Source organism: Heteronotia binoei, chromosome 2 (assembly GCF_032191835.1).
Source record: "Heteronotia binoei isolate CCM8104 ecotype False Entrance Well chromosome 2, APGP_CSIRO_Hbin_v1, whole genome shotgun sequence".
Classification (NCBI taxonomy): domain Eukaryota; kingdom Metazoa; phylum Chordata; class Lepidosauria; order Squamata; family Gekkonidae; genus Heteronotia; species Heteronotia binoei.
The window spans coordinates 151,193,911-151,215,810 of record NC_083224.1 but is presented as its reverse complement, the minus strand read 5'-3'; the positions used below and the strand labels follow the sequence as shown (position 1 = coordinate 151,215,810).

General features: G+C 40.0%; 1 protein-coding gene across 1 annotated transcript in view; it reads right to left on the bottom strand.

Moving 5' to 3' along the window:
* ABCA4 (ATP binding cassette subfamily A member 4) overlaps positions 1-21,900 on the bottom strand; it is a 179,447-nt gene that overhangs the window by 155,387 nt on the left and 2,160 nt on the right. The window contains exon 2 of the mRNA XM_060232234.1: positions 8,342-8,482. Coding sequence (XP_060088217.1) covers positions 8,342-8,407 — 66 coding nt within the window. The 5' untranslated portion in view covers positions 8,408-8,482. The remainder of the gene's footprint in view (positions 1-8,341; positions 8,483-21,900) is intronic.

The following is a 21,900-nucleotide window of genomic DNA, read 5'->3' as shown; positions in this document are numbered from 1 at the left end:
AGGCTAAGCTTTGTGCTACCTTACAGATGCCAATGCACCATACTTCTTCCTGGTCAGGTTTAATTAGAGCAGAAATGCGATAGCATCATACTTTGTTGGTGGCATCCTACCTTAGGCTCTAGGAAGTTCCTCTGGCCTGAAGAGCCTTTCTCCAATGTAAGTGGCTCTTACAGTGGAAGAGAAGCCATTTAAGTTGAAGGAAGGAGCCTTAGGCTGAAGGGATCTTTCTAGTTTTGCTGAGTACAGTGGATGGAGACAGGCCAATGTTTCCTCATCTTCACTCCAGTTCACTGACTGCTGCTTGTGGAAGGTGGGAAAGGGCTGTTAATCTGGTATTTCTGAAGGCATACAGCATGGTGGTATAATCTGATATATTGTCACACTCAAGGAGAAGCCATTAGACATTACCAGCCTCAGAATCTTTTAAGATTACATGAGGGACAAGAAGGCCAGATAAGCAATGTTGTTCAGATACTCCTGGGAGATGCAATTTAGTTTTTAAAAAGGACAGACACCCGTTCCTTTGTCATCACTAGCTCTGTAGTTCCGTTCTTTAGAACAGCAGTTTTAGTTCTGTATTAGTTATCATCTTTGCCTCTCTGTTAAGCACTTAGGTTTTTTAACCTTTAGAATTATACTGAATTCATATTATCAGCTATTTCCCCCATTTTGGAGTATGAAGAAGTTGGAGAATTTGGCCCATTCAGCATGAGAAAATAAATACTATTTTGTCGCAACCAAAGCAGTTCATTGGCTTCCTTTGTCATGGACAAAGGCTGTAACAAAGTCCATGGGCAGCTCAAGCCACATGAAGCACAGAAGGCAGTAAGGGTGTTCAAGGGAGCCAGTATGACTGTAATCATTAGAATGTCAGAACAGCACCTGGGAGACCCAGGATCAAATCCCCACTCTGTCATGGAAGTTAGCATGGTGACCTTGGGCCAGTAACTCTCTCTGACTAAGCTACCTCATGTTTTGAGGGGGAAAAGGCAGAAGTGAGAATGATGTCATAATAAGTTGCTTTCAGTCCCCACTGGGGAGAAAGGCATAAATATTTAAATCAATAGTCATACCTGATATAAACACACCGAGAGGAAACCAGGCTTTTCTGCCTCAGCTAATCAGTAGGAATATGTATATCTTATGTTACAGCGTTTCCAGCTCTGGCTTGTCATCAGGGGAACTGTGAGCAAGCACCTGGTGCACAGTCCCTCCAGGTGTAGATTCGGATATTGCTGTCCATGACTGCCACCTGGCTTTGATGGCCTCAGCAGATGCAGAAACCTTTCCAAAGCAGTCTTCTATTTGTCCAAATACTCAACATTTTCCTTTGTCCAAATGTGTTGCTCACATCACATTTTCAAAAAACACTGAACTGCTGGACAACTCTCATCCTAATGGGATGATCAGGGTACTTTCTTTTAGAGCAAACATCAACACTCTACAACGTCAATCTTTTTTGCAACATCTGAGACACTTACAGTGCTTTTGTCTTATAATCTCTTCACAAATATACATTTTGAGCAAGTATTACAGACATTCCAAAGTAAGCACACAAGCAAGGAAAGGTTGTCGCAAAACAATATTCATATCCTAATACCAAAATCAGCATAACAAACGCAACACATTCCTTCCCCCAACCCTATTGTGTTTTCCCTCTGCATGGTAGCATTTGAGTTGTGCCGCACATTTGTTTTTTTCACTGCTTCCTGCTGTCCAGTGCTTAAAACCATGCAGAGAAACAAGTATGTGGGGGGAGGGAAGCCTTCAGTTTTTCATCACAGGAAAGAAGGAAGATCCCCAAGCTGCTCTCTGGTGCTGAAAGTGTAAACATGATGTAACAAAAAGCACCAGGACATCTACTTACACAAACTTCCTTCTCTGAAGTGTATGTGGAGAAATGAATATACTCAGAGGTTCAGCAAACCATACTCAGACTCTAACTCCCCCCGCCCCCCCTTCTTCACAACTGTTTATGTCTCAGGTCCAGGAGATTCTGCAACATCCCTTGTAGTCTTCAGCTTCCAGACTACAACAAAGCTGCTACAACTCCACAAACCAAACACAGTTCTCACCAGAAAGCATACACAGGAGGAGTATCATGCCCTTGACGGGCCAGCTGGAGGATGGGCTGAGACCGGTTTTGTGTCATAAGCAGGGGCCATTTTGTAGGGAAAAAAGGTGCAAGAGCTCAGTAGCATATCTCATTTGCATGAGAACTCCCCACTGCATGCAGACCCTGGCTAGAGGTTTAGGAGCTGTGCTCCTGTGAGCTCCTGCTGAATTCAAGCCCTGGTCATAGGGTTGCCAGGTCCCCACTGGCCACTAGCAGAGTATAAGGCTTCCTGATCCAGGTTAGGAAACTCATGGAGATCTGGGGATGGGGCCTGAAGAGGACAGACATCTCAGTAGGGGACAATGCCTCCAAAGCAGCCATTTTCTCCAGAGGAACTGACCCCTGTAGTCTGGAGATGAGCTGTAATTCCATGGGATCCCCAGGCTCCACCTGGAGGCTGGAATCCCTGTTTGGTAGGTCTCACAAACTGTGCAGGCTGGACCTAAACAAAGCCTCCCCTCCCTGAAATAAATAAAAGTTTTATTATTTTTCTGTTTCTGTCATGGGTACTGTAGTTATTTTATTCAGAAGCCACTTAGGTTAAATCTGGCAGGTGCAGGGTTGGTGTGGAGACCACATTGGTCAAGCTCTACATCTTACTACCTTTGTTTCAAGATAATTTGACACCTTGTCCTTCCCATCAACCCAAAATGAAAGTCTGACATAAATCTAATACAGAAAGAAGTCAAGGTGTTTCCCAACTCGGGGGTGGGGGGAGATCTTTGAATTTAACTGGTCAAGCAGAAGAGGAAGTAAAGAATCTTACCAAGCTAGTTTCTCCTGCACAGAACAGGAGACACATTCAGTGACTATTCAACATCAAAGTTAGCAGAGGAGAATTTGAAGAGGATTTGGAGCTGTTGTGGCAGATTTTTTTTTCCAAGTTAAGTGCTTGTTTTGAAAAACTAAATAGGGGTTGTCTGAAAGTTATTTGTACCATGAAATTCTGTGCAGAAAAATGCATCGGACTGCAATCATATCCTCTTTTACATAGCACTGTTTATCTCTTCCTCCATCAGACATCCACCTTATAAGGTTGCTAACTTTCAATTTAAAGAATCTTAATGGCTGGAATGCAGAGTCAGGGCAAAAGCTGACAGATCAGAGACACATCCCAGAAGTATCTGAACAGTTATGGCAGCCTGAAATTAGACTCTGATGTGTCAGGTACAATAGTGGGAGGCGTCAGGCCAGGGCTTTAGCCAGGATGGAATCTGGAAGTAATGGGTGAAGCTTAGCTAGACAAAGATTGGGGAGAGCATCTGCTTGACTGAATTTGGACTTCATTGTCCTAGTCTAGCAGTAATCTAGAACACATTTTTACAGCTTGGACCACTGAGATATTGGTTTGCTGACTACTCTATAAATATAACAACCAATCTTAACATTGTTATTTAAAAGTAAGTTTGTAATACAATACTAAATAACTATGCACACTGACTCAGGAATTCAGTTCCATTGAACCGAATTACTCACAAGCAAATTTGCACAGGCAGCAACAGCATTCAGTATTTTATTTGTCTCAAAATGTCTACATCATGTTATATGCTATTTTGTTTTTGTTTGAATGCTTTTCTCCCATTTAATTGTATCTGAAGAAGTGTGTGTATATACACGCAAAAGCTTATATTTTGAATAAAATTGTGTTGGTCTTAAAGGTGCTACTGGACTCTTACTTTATTCTGTTGCTTCAGTCCAACACAGCTACCCACCATCTATTATTTATTTAGCATATTTACAGCCCACCTCTCTCCTTGAGACTCAAGGTGTATCACAGAGTAAAAAGAGTGAGAGAGAAATGTAATCATACAACATGAATCTTCCAATGAACAATGAAATAGGACTAGGAATACAAAATTCAATGATAATGAGAACAACAAACTGCCTAAGGCAAAGTATTGTGTGAGCAGAGCAATATCACCCAAAATTTATCAGTAGGGTGGCAAACTATGGCCACAGACAAGGGAAGTGTTTCTAGGTTCTTGCTGAACTCTCAGGTATACAATAGAGAATATTTGTTTGCAAACCTAAAACCCCTCTAGACAACTTCAAAAGAACTAAGCATGTTTCAGAAACCAATTAATGTTACTACAGTTGAGCATAAGTCAAAGCACTTGATTTGTGCTTCAGTGTATGGTCCAGCTCCAACATAAAGCAAGCCAAAAATGTCAGTAATATTTTCCCCTACCCTGACTTGGATAACCCAGGCTAGCCTGATCTTGTCCAATCTCAGAAGCTAAGTAGGGCTGGCCCTGGTTAGTATTTGGATGGGAGACCACCAAGGAATACCAGGGTTGTGACACAGAGGCAGGCAATGACAAACCACCTCAAGGTCTCTTGCCTTGAAAACCCTATAGGATCACCATAAGTCAGCTGTGACTGGATGGCAAAAAAAAAAAAAAATTGCCATAGGCTTCCTAGGATCCAACCAGAAATGATTCTTTGCATTTTGAGTTTTCAGACTTTGACTGAAGGGATGTGAATATTGAGTTAGCAATACCTTCTTCCTGATTTCTCAGAATGAAAAACAAAAGAACAGTGTTTCACTTCCTCATCATTGTTTTGTTTCTCATTTAGAGTCACTGGAATGCCCCAGCATAAATCCATACAATCTGTGCTATTCAGGTGCTGAGCATTCTGGGCTGATTGAGCAAAATGCATTTGTGGTGTTTTTGCTGGAGCATACCCAGAATCTTAGAACCACGTAAGAAAAAAGAAGTAAGAGAGGGCATTTCAAAGAATGTCATAGCCAGGAGTTTCAAATGTTCTGAGGCAAAGAAACAACAACCCCAACTATCAATAGTTTGAGGCTTTCTTGAAAAGGTTTGATTGTCAATATAGAAAGATTTACTTGTATGGATGAGGGCAACTGGAGAGAGAGGGAGGCAAGTGCACAAGCATCCATTAGATCTTGTTCCTTCTCCCCCACCTCACATGGCATTGCTTTCTTAAATTTCTGCCCTTCTTCCCTCCCAAAATTCTCAGTGTGGCTTAAAAATATCTTGGATACTGTCAAGAATGATAAAATTTATCAATACAACATGACAAGATACCACGTTATTCCCTCAATTGCTTTATTTCAGCTCAAGGCTCTGTTTCTCTTCTGTCATTTCCAGATCCTATCTAGCTCCCTAGACTGGGTTGCAGGGTTGCTTCGTAGACTGCAGATAGGATTGCTAGCTGTAGCTGTCAATCCATAAGGAGAACTGGGAGTGGGGGCGGGGGGGCAAGAACAATCTCTTTGATATTGCACCAACATGATTAAGCCATAGAGTCTGGAGTGAATCCTACAATGATTGGTCTTAAAGGTTCAGTGCTATAAGTCACGCTGTGCATTGGCACATCACCAGACAGCTACTCCATTTCCCCCCACTGACCTGTGAAGCAATGGTAGGGACTAGGAGGCACCAGTCAGGAGATCTCCTTCCCCCACCCCTGAAAAATTGTCCTGTCCCTTTAATAGAGGCTTAATTTGATGTTATCTCCATGCCATGAAGAGTTACAACTATTTCTGTACATTAATCCTCTATCACAGGAAAATAACGTTTTTTTTCCCTTCCTGAGCTGTTGGGAACACTAACTTGGAGTGGGCCTCAGATTATGCACAGGGCTGGACTAGCCATTAAACCAATGGCTTGAGGGTTACCCCCTGCCAGGACTTTACCTATCCTGGGGCAGGCTCACACAAAATGTGTAGGATCCACTAGCACTGCAAGGTGGTGGCCCCTGCATAGGGGTGCAAACTACCACAAGCTGACAGCCTCTGACTGCAGGAGCCTGTGTCCCCTGCACAAGGTGGATGAGTGTGAAGTGGGTTTCAGCCACTGCAGCTGCAAGCCCCAGTGACCCCCAGTCTGTATAATGTGGCCTGGAACTATGGTGAGTTCCCTCCTTCCCTGTCCCCTTCTTGCCTTCTTTTCTCTTCCCCTCCATGGGGAGGGGCTTTCCAGGGCTGTTTTCACCCCCACAGTCTGCCCTGATCATGCATTCCTTTCCCACATCTCCTTTCCTTGTTTCCAAGTGTCAATTCATGGAGAAGTACATGACTGAAGATTTCCCTATATATCGGTTTGTTAATTAAAATAATTACATCCATCTTTCCCTCTATTTATCTTTCCATCCAATATTTATATTCATCTTTCCCTTAAAGCAGTTTACAAAACCATGTACCAAAATCAAATTAAGACACAGTGCAAACAAGTAATGACAGTCCTAATTGTCCTTCGTTCCTGATGATCTCATGGGAATTATTTTTCTGGAAGTAAACCTGGTTGGGAGAAAATAAGGTCAGTGGGCAGGCTACAGGGAGGTAAGATGTCAGGGAGTGGAAACGGTTCAGCACTTCTTCCTGTGTTGAAACTGAATTTCCCCCCATCTACTTTTTGTGTACATATGAATATATTTATTTTATTTATCATTTAATAAATTTATAACCCACTCTCCTCAGAAACCAGACTCAGAGTGGGTGATATCATTTGTAAAGACATATGGTTTATAAAACTAACACACAGTTACAATAAAATATAATAAAATACATAATAAATGCTTCCCACTACACAGCTAAAAGATGGCATGAATCCTAGGGAGGAGGGTGAGGTAGAGTTGTCTATTGAGAAGAAAAGGGGGAAGTGCAGAGAGGGAGAAGGGAGAGAGGCCAAACCAAGATGGAAACTGTCAAGATGGAGCCCTTTGCTGCCCTTTTATCAAGTCATCAGTGCTTCTCACCACACTGTGCATTCTGACTGGCACTGGCTTTCCCGTTTACAATATTCCTGTCTAGGTTTATCCCAGCCCAGCAAATACAGAGGGAGAAGACTTTTCAGATGTCTTCTCAGGGGAGAAGCTTTTCATGGTTTCCACTGTGCTCAAGCACTCCAGAAACTTCTGGTATAGACTCCATGCTTCCTTTTCAACTGTAACCATCTGTTCAGTCTCTTGTAGAACCAGCAGACCAGGAAACCTTGAGTGAATCAATCTGCCTCCCCAGAACCACTGGAATGGAGAAAGAGGAAGACCGGAGCTGAAGCCTGAGCCAAGGGAAGAAGATATAGCTCTCAAGATCCCTTGAGAGCCAGTTTGGTGTAGTGGTTAAGTGTGCAGACTCTTATCTGGGAGAACCGTGTTTGATTCCCCACTCCTCTACTTGCACCTGCTGGAATGGCCTTTGGTCAGCCATAGCTTTCGTAGGAATTGTCTTTGAAAGGGCAGCTGCTGTAAGAGCTTTCTTAGCCCCACCTACCTCACAGAGTGTCTGTTGTGTGTGTGTGTGTGGGAGGGGGGAAGGTAAAAGAGATTGTGACCGCTCTGAGACTCTGAGATTCAGAGTATAGGGTGGGATATAAATCTAATATCATCATCTTCTTTCAGGACCTAGCCCTATCTTCAGGACGGGGTGGGACTCTTAGTTCCCTATATAATCCTGCAGTTGAGCCTCAGGGTTTTTTTTTTTAATTTTTAATTTTGACGTTTTAACAAATGTTATATAAAGAGCCTTATAAGAGTTTTTGCTGTTTCAGCATCTCCTTTCAACCAGCTTGTGTTTTAGCCTAGAGATTAACTGACTGCTAAGCTCTAGCCTTCCACAGTCTGTCTGCCTGCCACTCATTGAGATCTTTAGTCTCCAGCCTCAGCTCCTACTCCCGCCTTCACATTTGGGTCCTGCCCTGCTTGTTTGTTGCCCATCTGTAGGCCTGTGATCCTTGAACTTTGCTGTCAATTTGACAGAGCAGGATAATTCCCCAGTGTTTGTTTTGGGTGATATGTGTTGCATCCTCATGGAAGTTTTTTAAGCCATTAACTTGTTTATAAAATACTAAGAAAAATGAAGATGATACTAAAAACTAATGGAAAGTTTAAACGTATCCCACAATCAGGATGGATTAAATAACAGCACAGCACACACCATCCACCAGGCTGTCTCTTCCTTTGAGAACGCACGCATAGCTGGTCTTGAGGACAAAAGGAGATTGAGGAAGAATCGCACTGCTACAGGACCAACCCTAAATCAGACTTTTCCCTGCAGCCGCTGTGGCCGGACCTGCCTGTCCCACATTGGTCTTGTCAGCCACCAGCGAGCCTGCAGCAAACGTGGACTATTGCACCCTTCTTAAATCTTCGTTCGCGAAGCCAAGCCGAGAGAGACATACCAGTGTAGAATTAAAAGACTATGAACTGTACATGTTAACTGTATTTCTCCATGTCAGCGCAAATACGCTAATGATTTACCTTCTGTCGTTTCCTAAGTATCCAGTTTTTCCATAGCAGAAGTCTGACCTGTCTGAGGAAGCTCATTCTTCTTATGCATTGGCAGCATTCCAGACTTGGAAAAGAGAAATTTTCTGTTATCTTCTCACAGGCAAATGAGTTCTGGAAAGAAACATAACAAAGTTATAAACAGATATTCCTTGAGGGCTTTAACCAAAGTCCAGTTGAACCAGAAAATCTGTTGTACAATACAGGTAGGATGTACATTGTTGTATCCTGAGATGGAACTAAACTATATAATTTGTTTCTCCAATCTTTGTATGTATTGTGCTGAGAATAACATTAATATCAAGATGTTCTGTGGCTGCATCCATTCTGTGAAGATTCTCTTTCACATTCCTTGATGCTATGAGTGCCAAGGCATTTGTGCTGGCAACAGAGCATCCACGCAGGAGTTTCTCACGAGACTCAAGGTGGATTACCAAATATAAAAAACAATTCAATGAGAAAGCCTAAGACATCCAAATAAACAGTTCAATAAGACTAGGATTACACAACTGCAAAACAATGTAGAAAAGTGTTATAAGGCATGACATCACAGGGCAGAAAGTAGGTTACAAAGGTAGAAGATAATGTAGTAAAAACAAGATGATACCTATAATAAACATTGCAATAGACTATATCCTATCAATATATTTCATTCTCAACATGGCCCCGTCTGTGGATACTTAAATCAGGAGGCAATGCCCATAAATAAACCACACAAATTCTTCTGTCAACCTGAAAAAGTCCTAGATTTTCAGAAAAACCTGAAATCTTTTTTTAAAAACCCACTTGGGGAGAGGGGTAAGCCATTAAAACAATAGATGCATTAGCTGTAGCTGTGAGAAATGAATGCCCTCTGAGACCACAGAGGCAACAACAGTATTACCAACCTTCAAGCCTTGGTTTCTGTCAGTAAAAGAACCCTTTCCAGGACTGTTTGGGCATGCTAATTAAACACAGTGTCTAGTATTCCTTGTCTAGTATTATGGGTGGGGACAGACAGGGGGAGATACAATGTCCTTTGTAGCACTTCCTGATGCTTCCCAACTTGCAGATGTTCTCTTTTTATTGTGTAGACCTTCACCACAGCCACCAGTATATAAGTACTTTAAATAGGTGCAGGAAGCTACTCTGGGTACTTATTTTTGTGGGTAGTCAGGAAGGTATTTATCCTGTAACAGGGCTGGAAGGATGCCAGGCACCTGGTTGTGCAGAAGTTGGCTCCTGTGAATTAGCAATGTCTTTCTCAGAGGAGGCTGAAATTGGTTCCCAGTTCCTTACTCATGACTTATTAATGAAGCCAACCACAAAAACTGAGGCAACTTTAAAAGCTCTTGGCCACCACAGATCATACACCAGCACATTTCGGAGACTCTGCCCTCTGAGAAGATATTAGGATGGCCAAGCCCAACTCAGGAACTATCTGGGGACTTTGGGGGTGGAGTCAGGAGCAAAGTTGTGACAAGCATGATTGAACTCCAATGGGAGTTCTGGCCATCACATTTAAAGGGACTGTGCTCCTTTTAAATGCCTTCCCTCCATTGGAGATAACGGAGGATGGGGCACTCTCTTTTGGGTCTCATGGAATGGGACCCGGGTCCAAACTTCTTGAAACTTGGGGCTTTTTTCTGAAGAGGCGCACCAGCAGCTATGCTGAAAATTGGTGCCTCTGCCTCAAAAAACAGCCCCCTCCCCCAGTCCCACAGATTGATTATACTCAGGTTTGGATCCAGCGCTACAGTATGTTTTCTCGCAGGGGGCAGTGTCTGAAATATAGTGATGTGAGATTTGGGGTGGCCCAAAGATTTTTTTTCTTGGGGGGGAGGGTGCAGCTTGGCCCCAGTGTCTGCCTGGGTGATTATTGCAAAGAGGTGGTTGTCAGAAACCTTGCAGCCCTTGTGAAAACAAAGTTATGTTATGTTTTTCTTGAGCTGTCCACTTGCTTTAAATTAATATTTTTGCAGCATCCTGTAAAGACCAATACATTTGCAGTGGTTAAAAACTGATACCAGCATAAATCTGTCTTCAAACAATCATGAGTCTGTTGATTTCGCTGCAAAAGACTATGGGCCAAGGCAGCTATGGCCAGGGTAAATTACATATGTTTGTAGCCATGGATTAGACCGATACTTTACAGGAAGGGGAGAGGGAACTTAACCCTTCAACCTCTTCCGGTTTTGTTAATTTTAAAGATATAAACACTGGTCTTTGAAAGACAAGTTTTTTGAGAAGTTTTTAAAATGCTAACAGCAGCAAAAGGAGGTTGGTGTTGATTAGCAAAACCATGCAGGGGTTGAAAGATGTAGTGATGCCAGGATGTAGCGATAGCTACAGGAATGAACAGCTTCCAAAAGGAATTAGATAAATTCTCAGAGGGTAAGTCTGTCGATGGCTACTAGCCATGGTGGCTGAAGGGAACCTCCATATTCAGAGGCACTGAGCCTCTGAATCCAAGAGGCAGGAGGCAACATCAGGCAAAGGTCTCATCATCTATACCCTGTTGTTGGCCCTCCAGAGGAATTGGTTGGCCAGGATGAACTAGATGGGCCATTGGCATGCCTCGGATTCAGCAGGAGTTCACAGGAGCACAGCTCTTGAACTTTTTTTACAGTTCCACCTCCTCCTTCCCACCTTGTTCATTGAATAGTAGGTACAGCTGCATAACAATCCCTGGATGAGCTCCACCACCCTTTTTTCCTACAAAAGGACCCCTGGCCATTAGTCTGATTCAGCAAGGCTCTTATGTTCTTAAGAATTAAATAATATCATTTCTGTGTTTGCCTTCAGATCGGAGCTGTGACATCTGTGCACAATTTAACTTTTACAGAGGGAGGGATTTCTGTAACTGTTGTCACATGTTTCAGTTGGGGGGTGCTATTTCCCATTTTGTTCCCATTGCTGCTGCAAAGGCAAAGGCATTCGAAGGCAACAAATCTTCTGCTTAGGGGCTTTTCCTGTGCTTTTCCTCTTGCACCTGCCTGGCTTTTTGCCACAGTTTTATATTGACAGTGTTGTTCAAGCATCAAACTAGTCCTGGGGAGGCTGTGCTTAAGTGTCCACAGAGCCAAGGAATTCTGTAGGCCTGTGTTTGTCATTCTCTCTCCACCTTACCTACCTCATAGTTGTTGGGAGGATAAAGCAAAGAAGGAGAGCATGCCTTCCTGAACCCCTTGGAAGAATAGCAGAATACAGATCTAATAGGTAGATGGGAAAGGACGTATACAGAGCTGGCAACTTTTCAACTGACCTCTTTAGCTGAACTTTCAGCAGCAGCTTGATATGCAACCACTGTTTGTTCTTATAATGTGAAAAGCATCACCTGCTTCTTTCCAGCACTGAGACCTGCAGTTGTGGAAACATCTACAGATGCCACTGGAAGAGCTGAAAGGACTAATGCTATCTGAAGGGAAAGATTCATGTCCTTGTGTCCAGGGTTCTCTCTAAGCTGAGTTAGCATGAGCTAGCTCACAGTTTTTTAGCCTCCTGCTCACACATTTTTGTCTTAGCTCAGGAAAAATAGCCCCAGAGCAAACTAATTTATGTAGTAGCTCACAACTTTAATGCCAGTAGCTCACAAAGGATAATTTTTGCTCACAAGGCTCTACAGCTTAGAGGGAACATTGCTTGTGTCTACCACAAGGGGAAAAAAGCAGAGTTATAAAATGTTTATGACCTATGAGGAATCTCAAAGCTCCCTTGAGGTTGCCCTTATCTGGATAGTTGCATTTAAGATTTTTCTTATTTGCCTGTAAAGATCAGCTTTTGTTCTCTTTACAAAATTGATATTCATGGCACAGGAAATGCCATGAAATAATCAAACTCCGCTATTCCTGTATGAGCATAAATACTTATTTGTCTGGGAAGTGTGACTTTATAAAAATGCTGTTTGTATTTGAAAGAAGATGCCCTTAGTTAAGTGTTGCCTACGTCAGATAATTTTATTACTACTTTGATGGTTGTACATAGTTTTATATTGTTATGTTATATTTTAGCTTGGTGTTGTGTTGTACTGTTATTGATGAGTTGTTGTTGTTGATTGGCCTAGTGCCGCAATAAACTGACTGACTATAAAAATTGAAAGATTTGCAGAAAAAAGAGCCCTGATTTCTTATGCACTGGAAAGAAACCCATAAATGAAGTCATAGAAACTTTATTGCAATATTGATTGCTATTCTTGGATTTCACTTCATGGTTGGTGGGGTTTTTTAATGCTTTAATAGATGTACATGCTGATATTGGAAGATTCATTTGTCTTGTAATGGGAGATGATGCATACTAAAGCAGGAAATTGTAATATAGCCAGGTACAAATAAGGTTACATTTAATAGCTGAATCAGAGACCTGGTGAAGCTTTCCGCATTTGTGCAGGACTAGCTGTATTTGTCTAAATTTCTTCTTCTAGGCCACTCTTAAAGGTACAAGAGCCCCATTTTTTTCTTCTTGTCATTATACACATTGGCAGCTCACAGATGATTGTGCCAGATCATCCACATGAGTTTAGCCTGCTTCAAAACTTAAACACTCCAGAGAACATATTGGAATGCAGAAGAGGTAGCATAAGGTGATGGTGATGCTACCACTATAGCCTATCCCACTAGGGTCTTCCATGAGGCAGTTTCTCTTTGTAATTTACAAAGCACCAGCTTTTGTCACCAAAAGAATATCTTTCAAAGAACAAACAAATCAGTGGGATTTGGCGGCCTCTGTCTGTCTATTTGATTTTTCACCTCTGCGCTTTCTGACAAAAAGACAAATCTGGATTATTATTATTTTTTTTTGTAAAAACCAAGTTTTATTATTTTTGCAACATATTGAAAAATATTCATCAACCATAAATTCAAAAATATTAACCAATACATTACAAAATTTCCTCCTCCCCCACCCCTCTTTTTCTTGACCCCCGTCGGTGTCTAAAATAATTAAAAAGAAAAAAAAGGTAAAATTCACACTTATAGAATCTTCACTTCCAATTTACCTTAATACAAAATAAACCAAAATTATGTATTAATTAGAATTAAAGTTAACCCTCTATTTATCTCATAATCTAACCTTCTACTAAATTGCATGTCAAATCAAAAATCCATTTTACATCTTTATCTTCCCCTTAAAAGTTCAGAAAATATTATCAAAAACCACTAAGTGTCTCTTGACTTTCCATTGTTTTTCAACAAATTCTTGAAATTTCTTCCAATCATCCTTGACTTTTTCTGAGTAACAGTCTTTTAAGATTCTAGTCAGTTTATCCATTTCACTCCAGTGTAACACTTTTAAGATCCAGTCCCATTTCTCTGGTATTTCATCTTGCTTCCACATTTGCGCATATAATGTCCTTGCAGCTGAAAGCAAGTACCACAACAATGTCCTATCTTATTTTGGAAAATTTTCCATTTGTAATCCCACCAGAAAGATATCTGGTGCTCTCTTGATGTCATAACCCAAAATTTTTGAGGTTTCTTGTTGAATCATTTGCCAAAACTGTTTCGCTTTATCGCAAGTCCACCACATATGGTAGAAAGAACCTTCATGTTTTTTACACTTCCAACGCCTATCTGATATTTGATTATTCATTTTTGCTAATTTCTTAGGTGTCATATACCATCTGTACAACATTTTGAAACAGTTCTCTTTTATATTGTAACATGTCGATATTTTCATAGAGTTCTTCCATAGGTGTTCCCATGTCTCCATTTGTATTTCTTTGTTCATATTTATTGCCCATTTTATCATTTGAAGTTTCACTACATCTTCTGTAGACCATTTCAATGGTAACTTATAAACTTTTGAGATCAATTTTTCATTTTCGCCCAACAGCACTTTTTCCAATTCTGTTTGCTCTTGTCTTATTCCTGTATTTCTAATATCTCGCTCCACCAAACTTTTAATTTGTTGCACTTGATACCAATTAAGTTTGTCCTTCAATTCTTCCACCGGTTTTAGTTCCACCTTGCCTCCCTGTATTTTTAGCAGTTGTTTATATGATAGCCATTTATCTTCCTGTGGATCTGAAGACAACTTTATAACTTCTGTTGGCACAATTCATAACGGCTTTCTCTCATCACCATATTTGTTATATTTTTTCCAAGTATTCAACAAATTTTTTCTTATGTAATGATGTGAGAAAAATCCATCCATCTTCTCCTTCCCATAATACATATAAGCATGCCAACCAAAAACATTTCCTTGGCCTTCTAAAACCAATAATTTCCTGTTAAGCAAAGTTATTCAATCCTTAATCCATACCAAACAAACTGCATCATGATATAACTTAATATCAGGCAACTGGAAACCACCCCTTTCTTTCGCATCCGTCAGAATTTTCATTTTAATTCTTGGCTTTTTACCCGCCCATACAAATTATGAAATCTTTTTTTTGCCAATGATTAAATTGTTTATCTTTCACTATTGGAATTGTTTGAAAAAGAAACATAATTCTTGGTAAAACATTCATTTTGAATGCAGAGATCCTACCCAGCATAGACATTTTCAGTTTATTCTACTTTAACATATCTTCTTCAATTTTACGCCAAATCTTTTCATAATTGTTTTTATACAAATCAATGTTTTTCATTGTAATCTCTACACCTAGATATTTTACCTTCAAGGTAACTTCACATCCAGTTATACTCTGTAGTTCTTTGTTTGCTCAATGACAGATTCTTACTTAGAATTTTCAATTTTTCTTTGTTTATATAAGAGCCCGTCAACTCTCCATACTCTTTAATTTTATTTAACAAGGGCATCACTTGTAATGGGTTTTCATTAATAAACTTCACATCATCAGCAAAAGCCCTATATTTATAGGAGAAACCTCTCAATTTCAACCCCACTATTTCTTTATCCTCTTTGATTTGCATCAGCAAAATCTCTAAAGTCATTATAAATAGCAACGGAGATAGAAGGCAACCTTGTCTTGTTCCTTTGCTAATTGTCATTTGCTCTGTCAGGTCTGCATTCACACAAAGTTTAGCTTGTTGTTCTGTATAAATTGCCTTGACCATTCTTATAAAGTCACTTCCTAATTTCAATTTCTCCATCACTGCAAACATAAAGTCCCAATTAAGATGGTCAAAAAGCTTTCTCTGCATCAGCAAAAAACAATGCTGCCTCTCTTTCTGGATGCTTTTCATAATATTCTACAATATCTATTACTGTTCTGATATTATCTCTTATTTGCCTTCTGGGGAGAAAACCCGCTTGCTCCTCTTGAATAAAGGTATTTAAGTGCTGTTTGAGTCATTCTGCTAGTATCCTAGCAAAGATTTTATAGTCATTGTTGAGTAATGAAATGGATCTATAATTTTTAACACTCGTGGCATCTCTGTCTTCTTTTGGTATCAATGAAACAACTGCTTCTTTCCATGTATTTGGCACTTTCCCATCTTGTCTAATATTATTCATCAACTTTTGAAGCTTCAGTACTAATACGTCCGCCAGGACTTTGTAAAATTTTGTTGAAGAGCCGTCAGGACCCGGTGTTTTACCTAATTTTAATGAATTAATTGCTGCTTCTATTTCAACTTTTTCGATTGGTTCATTTAAAGTTTTTTCCCATAGTTTCTGTTAATGGCTTTACTTTTATTCCCTGCAGGTACACTTCTATTTTCTCTTTATCTACTTGTTGACCTTTGAATAGTTTAGCATAGTATTTATAAAATTCCCTTTTTAATTCCTGCTTGATCCGCAATATCTTTACCTCCAACTATAATTCTATTTATAAATTTATTCTCCCTTTTTTTCTTCATTTGCCACGCCAGGTACTTCTCAGATTTATTAGCATAAGAACATAAGAGAAGCCATGTTGGATCAGGCCAACAACCCATCCAGTCCAACACTCTGTGTCACACAGTGGCAAAAAATTTTATATATACGCACACACTGTGGCTAATAGCCACTGATGGACCTGTGGTCCATATTTTTATCTAAACCCCTCTTGAAGGTGGCTATACTTGTGGCCGCCACCACCTCCTGTGGCAGTGAATTCCACATGTTAATCACCCTTTGGGTGAAGAAGTACTTCCTTTTATCCGTTTTAACCTGTCTGCTCAGCAATTTCATTGAATGCCCACGAGTTCTTGTATTGTGAGAAGGGGAGAAAAGTACTTCTTTCTCTACTTTCTCCATACCATGCATTATCTTGTAAACCTCTATCATGTCACCCCGCAGTCGATGTTTCTCCAAGCTAAAGAGTCCCAAGCGTTTCAACCTTTCTTCATAGGGAAAGTGCTCCAGCCCTTTAATCATTCTAGCTGCCCTTTTCTGGACTTTCTCCAATGCTATAATATCCTTTTTGAGGTGCGGCGACCAGAACTGCACACAGTACTCCAAATGAGACCGCACCATCGATTTATACAGGGGCATTATGATACTGGCTGATTTGTTTTCAATTCCCTTCCTAATAATTCCCAGCATGGCGTTGGCCTTTTTTATTGCAAACGCACACTGTCTTGACATTTTCAGTGAGTTATCTACCATGACCCCAAAATCTCTCTCTTGGTCTGTCTCTGCCAGTTCACACCCCATCAACTTGTATTTGTAGCTGGGATTCTTGGCCCCAATGTGAATTACTTTGCACTTGGCCACATTGAACCGCATCTGCCACGTTGACGCCCACTCATCCAGCCTCAACAGATCCCTTTGGAGTTCCTCACAATCCTCTCTAGTTCTCACCACCCTGAACAATTTAGTGTCATCCGCAAACTTGGCCACTTCACTGCTCACTCCCAACTCTAAATCATTTATGAACAAGTTAAAGAGCATGGGACCCTCAAAAGATTTCTGCTGCAGTCTTTTTAAGTTCCATTCCACCTCTTTATTCAATAAATGCCTCAATTGACTCTGCAAAATTGTAATCTCCCTCAAGATTTTCTTTTTCCCCGGTCTTTTTCGCAGTTCTTTTTCTTTTTTACCAATTTCTTTTTGTAAATCCACCATTTGTTTTTCTTTATCTCTTCTATCTTTATTATTCAATGTAATTAAAATTCCTCTCATTACAGCTTTATACGCGTCCCACATGGTTTGATATTGAACGTCCTGATTTTCATTTGTTTGGAAGTAGGCTTTAATTTCTTTTTCAAGAGAAGCCACTATTTCTACATTTTGCAATAAGTCCTCATTTAATCGCCATCTCCTCACCTTTTTTCTATCTTTTGCCAACCACAATAATGGATTATGGTCTTCACCTATTTTTGGAAAAATCTCTATCTTATTTGTAATAAATCCCAAATCTTTGGTAGTCCATAACATATCAATTCTTGAGAAGGAGCTGTGCCTTACTGAGAAGAAAGTGTAATCACGTACATTGGGATTAAACTTTCTCCATACATCTTCCAAACTTTCTTGTTTTATTAGTTCAAAAAATGACTTTGGCAGATTGCCATCTATATTTTTTTCCTGGACCTATCCAAAGAATTCTTAATAGTTCCATTAAAGTCTCCAATCAGCAAAATCTGGTCATATGTCAGTTGATCTAATTGTTGCATAATGTCTTTAAAGAAAACATTCTTTGCTCCATTTGGGGCATATAGTTCCAATAACAACATTTTTTCCTCATTCATCAACACCTCCACTGCAACATATCTACCTTCACTGTCCTTAAAAAATCAACTTTGGCTCCAATTCTTTTTTAATATAAAAAACGACATTTTTCTTTTCCTTAACAATGAAAAAAATTCTTCACCCAAGGACTTGTTCCATAAAAAAATTGTAATCCATTTGTTTAATATGTACTTCTTGTAAACAAATTATATTACATTTTTGTTTTTTAATCCAATGAAATGTTGTTTTTCTCTTTTGCGGTGAATTTAGTCCATTTACATTCCAATAAATTAATTTGTAATCCATAATGATTCTTCACTTATTCTGTGTCTCCAAATTCTTTATTGTCCGCAAAAAATCTCTCCATGCCTTGAGTATCTATTATTGTAATTCTCAGTCTCTTATACTCAAAGCCAAGGCCTTCAGGTAGAATCCATCTGTATCTTATTCCCTTCGCTCTTAGCTTGTCTGTCAATTTCTTAAATTGTCTTCTGTCACTTATGACCTTCCTTGGCAGCTCCTTCATTATTCTTACTCAGCTTTCCTCCACCACCATTTCTTTTTCATATTGCTGACTTAAAATCCTTCCCACGATATCTCTTGTAGTAAATTTTACCACCACATCCCTTGGTAGCTTGCGCTTTCTAGCAAATTCTGAATTGATCCTTTAAACATAGTCATACAAATGTCCTGTCACCTCAGGGTCCTCTCCCATGTACTCAGCAATGATTGTTGGAATGTACTTCTTTAAATCCTCTTGTTCATTTTCAGGAACACCTCTTAAACGAATCAAGTTTTCCATTAACTTGCAATCTTGTAGTGTTGCTTTCTCCTGCATCTTCTTAATAATAGCATCTTGGTCTTTGACTTTAGCTTCAGTCTCCTGTGTCTTCTGTGCTGTTGCTTGTGACTCTTTCCTGAGTTCTTCAATCTCTTTTTTAATTTCTTTCTTGACTTCTTCAGCACTAGAATTAATTTCTTTAGTTAGTTTCTTCTCACTTCCAGTTATTAAGTCCTTCATCACCTTCACCAGTCTTGCCTCCATCGCATCCAGTTGCTCTTGAACTTGTTTAGACATTTTTCCTTCCCCCAATGAGCCTGATCTCAAACGTGTTCCCGGCTTTTGATCAGACATCACTGTCCTCCCATTGCACAAAATAAGCTCTAACGTTGACCTCACCAATCAGCAAACCAATGACAGAATTCAATAGATTAGGGCATGCCCTTTCCAACAAGCCCAAAATCGCCGTTTTCTCAAGATATTAATTTTTAAAGTTCTTATAAAATCCAAAATGGCAACTGTGACTTTTCCAAGCCCCTTTTTCAAAAAGTTTTCCTTTCTTCGATAATGCTTAAAATTTGGTTTTGCTCATATAGTCCAATATCTTTTTCCTTTTTAGGATGATTCCTGCCGGTTTTATAAACTTTTAAAATCCCGTTCTTTATTTAAAAATATAAAACCTTTGACCTTTCTTTAATGGCTGCCGATGTTTCTCTATGATTTCTGGCTCTAGAGATGCCCCTGGAGGCTTGAAGGTTTCTTTCTTCCAGCATTTACTTCCTGACTCTTTGGCCATGAAGTCTCGTTCTCGATGGTTAGTAGTCTCACGATATTTGTAAAACGTCACTTCCCGTTTCAGCAACTCTATTATGTCGGGGGGGGGGGGGGTTCCAAAACCACAGGTATGTCAAACAACAGTTATTTTTCTGCCTTTTCCTGCTTATCTTAAGTCCCAAAAGTTCCAAATTTACCCCCTTCTTCCTCTTCTTGACTTTATACTCTCACAGTTTGTCCCAAATCTTAATCTTTTATTTTTAAAAAGCTTGTTTTAGTCCAGGAGTGGTAGATAAAGATCTTTACCTTAACAAATGTCTATTCTTCTTTACACCGATCTCTTCCCTTTCAGATGTTATTGTAATCCATAGAAAGTTGGAATCTTGATGAGCTTATGTCAATTTAATGACCCCAAAGACCCTTTGTAGACGATGGAATGCAATTCTTCACCGGGGGCTCTTCAAAGCAGAAAAGGAATCCCTCTGGGACTCCTCATCTGCCAAAGTAAACCCCCTCAACATTCTTCAAGCATGTCTTGGACAGTTCCCTTTCTGGAAAATGTAGGCAGCAGGCATTGGAATCGCCTTTTATTTCCAAAACAAAGGGTCTGATCCGCTCCTCTTGGAAGAAGCGGGTTAGCTCTCCATTTTTCCAACCCCAGAAGTTGACAAATCTGGATTATATATCCTTTCCAACAGGGATAAAGTGAATGAAAACTAGAGATCACTGCATTGCATTGAACCCACACAGAAAGCATCTGGAGACTGATGATCTAAACAAATTAAAATATAATTGAATAATGTATACAAGGGTACCCTGAAACAATATTCCTTCTCTGTCAATACTATGGCCACATCTGACTTTTGGATTAGACTGGACAAAGATCTTTCCTAATTAAGTTGTAAATCCCATTTGGAAGATGATTGGCTTGTTGGTGTCACCATCTATGTAGGCTGAGACTGACCTACTTGTATTCTGAGTTAAGTGTATGGGACTTCTAAACTCAGCAAGGCATAGGTTGTTTGTTTAAAAAAAAATAATGGAGATGTATACAAAAATAATGGACATCTGGAATCTCAATTCAGAAACTTGGCTATTTCTACCATTCTAGATATTATGTTTTTTAAGGATATTAAGTTTGGAACCTAGCAAAGCATTCCATCAGAGTAAATCTAACCACTTTTTAGAATTTTACCACACATTAGTCTGACCATAAACTATGCTCAGGTTAAGGTTAAAGAGACAGGAACATGCTGATTTACAAATGTAACAACGCTATAATGATATATCTATTTTAAAATTGCTGGCAAAACACCTGCTAGCAGAGTGAGATGGGGGGCAGTGAGTGTGAGGGAAAATGTTACCGAATGTGGGTGGAAAAGTGTAGAAACCCACACCTTCTCATCCACAATTTTCCAAAACTTGCTTTGAATATGCTTTCCCCCTGAAAAATTGTACCAAGGCAGGCTGAGAAAACATGCCCCTAAACCTGGGAAAAACCTGGAAGGTGGAAGGCCATGTATGTAAGAATGTAATGTGGAAGCCCCCCTCCACCCCTTAAACTGCTGCAGTTGTGGGGGGAGGACACTGTGTGGAAACAACCTACGTTTAAACAGAAATGATCTTCATGTATTTGCACAGTGGTTCTAGTCCTATTATAATAATAGGGTTAAGTGCAAAGAAGTCACTCTTAAGTAGAAGTGGCCAGTCCAGCAGCCGCTGCTAGAGGCAAAATTGAGACTCTTCTAAACATGGTATTATTTTTGGTGCAAAGGTTTAAGAAATATTCCTTGATGAGATTATAGGCCTGTATCTCATTAGGCTTATAAAGAATGTGTATTCTCTGCAGCAGGTCACTGAAAAGAGCAGCATATGTACCACTTCAACAGATAACTTTGTACTAGTCCTGTCAAAATCTATGCATAAAATCTGTATGTTCACAAGAAAGCTTCTAACTCTATCTCAGCCTTCTTCTGCAATGGCCAGTGTCCTATTACTCCTCCTGAGCAAAACTGGGAACCTTTCTTACCTAAAAGAACCTTCTTTCCACTTCAGTAGCTCTTCCATCTGTGAAAGAGTTGCTGAAGTTGTAGGAAGGCTTCCGACTTGCTGAATGGAATAGTAGGACACATACCAATGTGTTATCCGTTTTCTAGCATTCCTTATTGTTTTGTTTTGCAAATACAAAAAGAAGAGCTGGACATGCTTCCAATCAAGCAGTCTTCTGACATGGCACAGTGCTTGTCTCTCCAAACATATGAAGTGACTTGGAATGCCAAATTAGGCTCCTAAGTGAAAGGACAGCAGCTGCAGCAATGTACTTAGGATGGGGCCATGAGTCAGAGTTGTGATTTTGATTGAGCTTTCTGGAAAGAAATTGCAGACTCCATTTGTAACGGATAGGGCAGGGGAGCTCAGAACATTGAAGGATCTAGAACTGCACCAA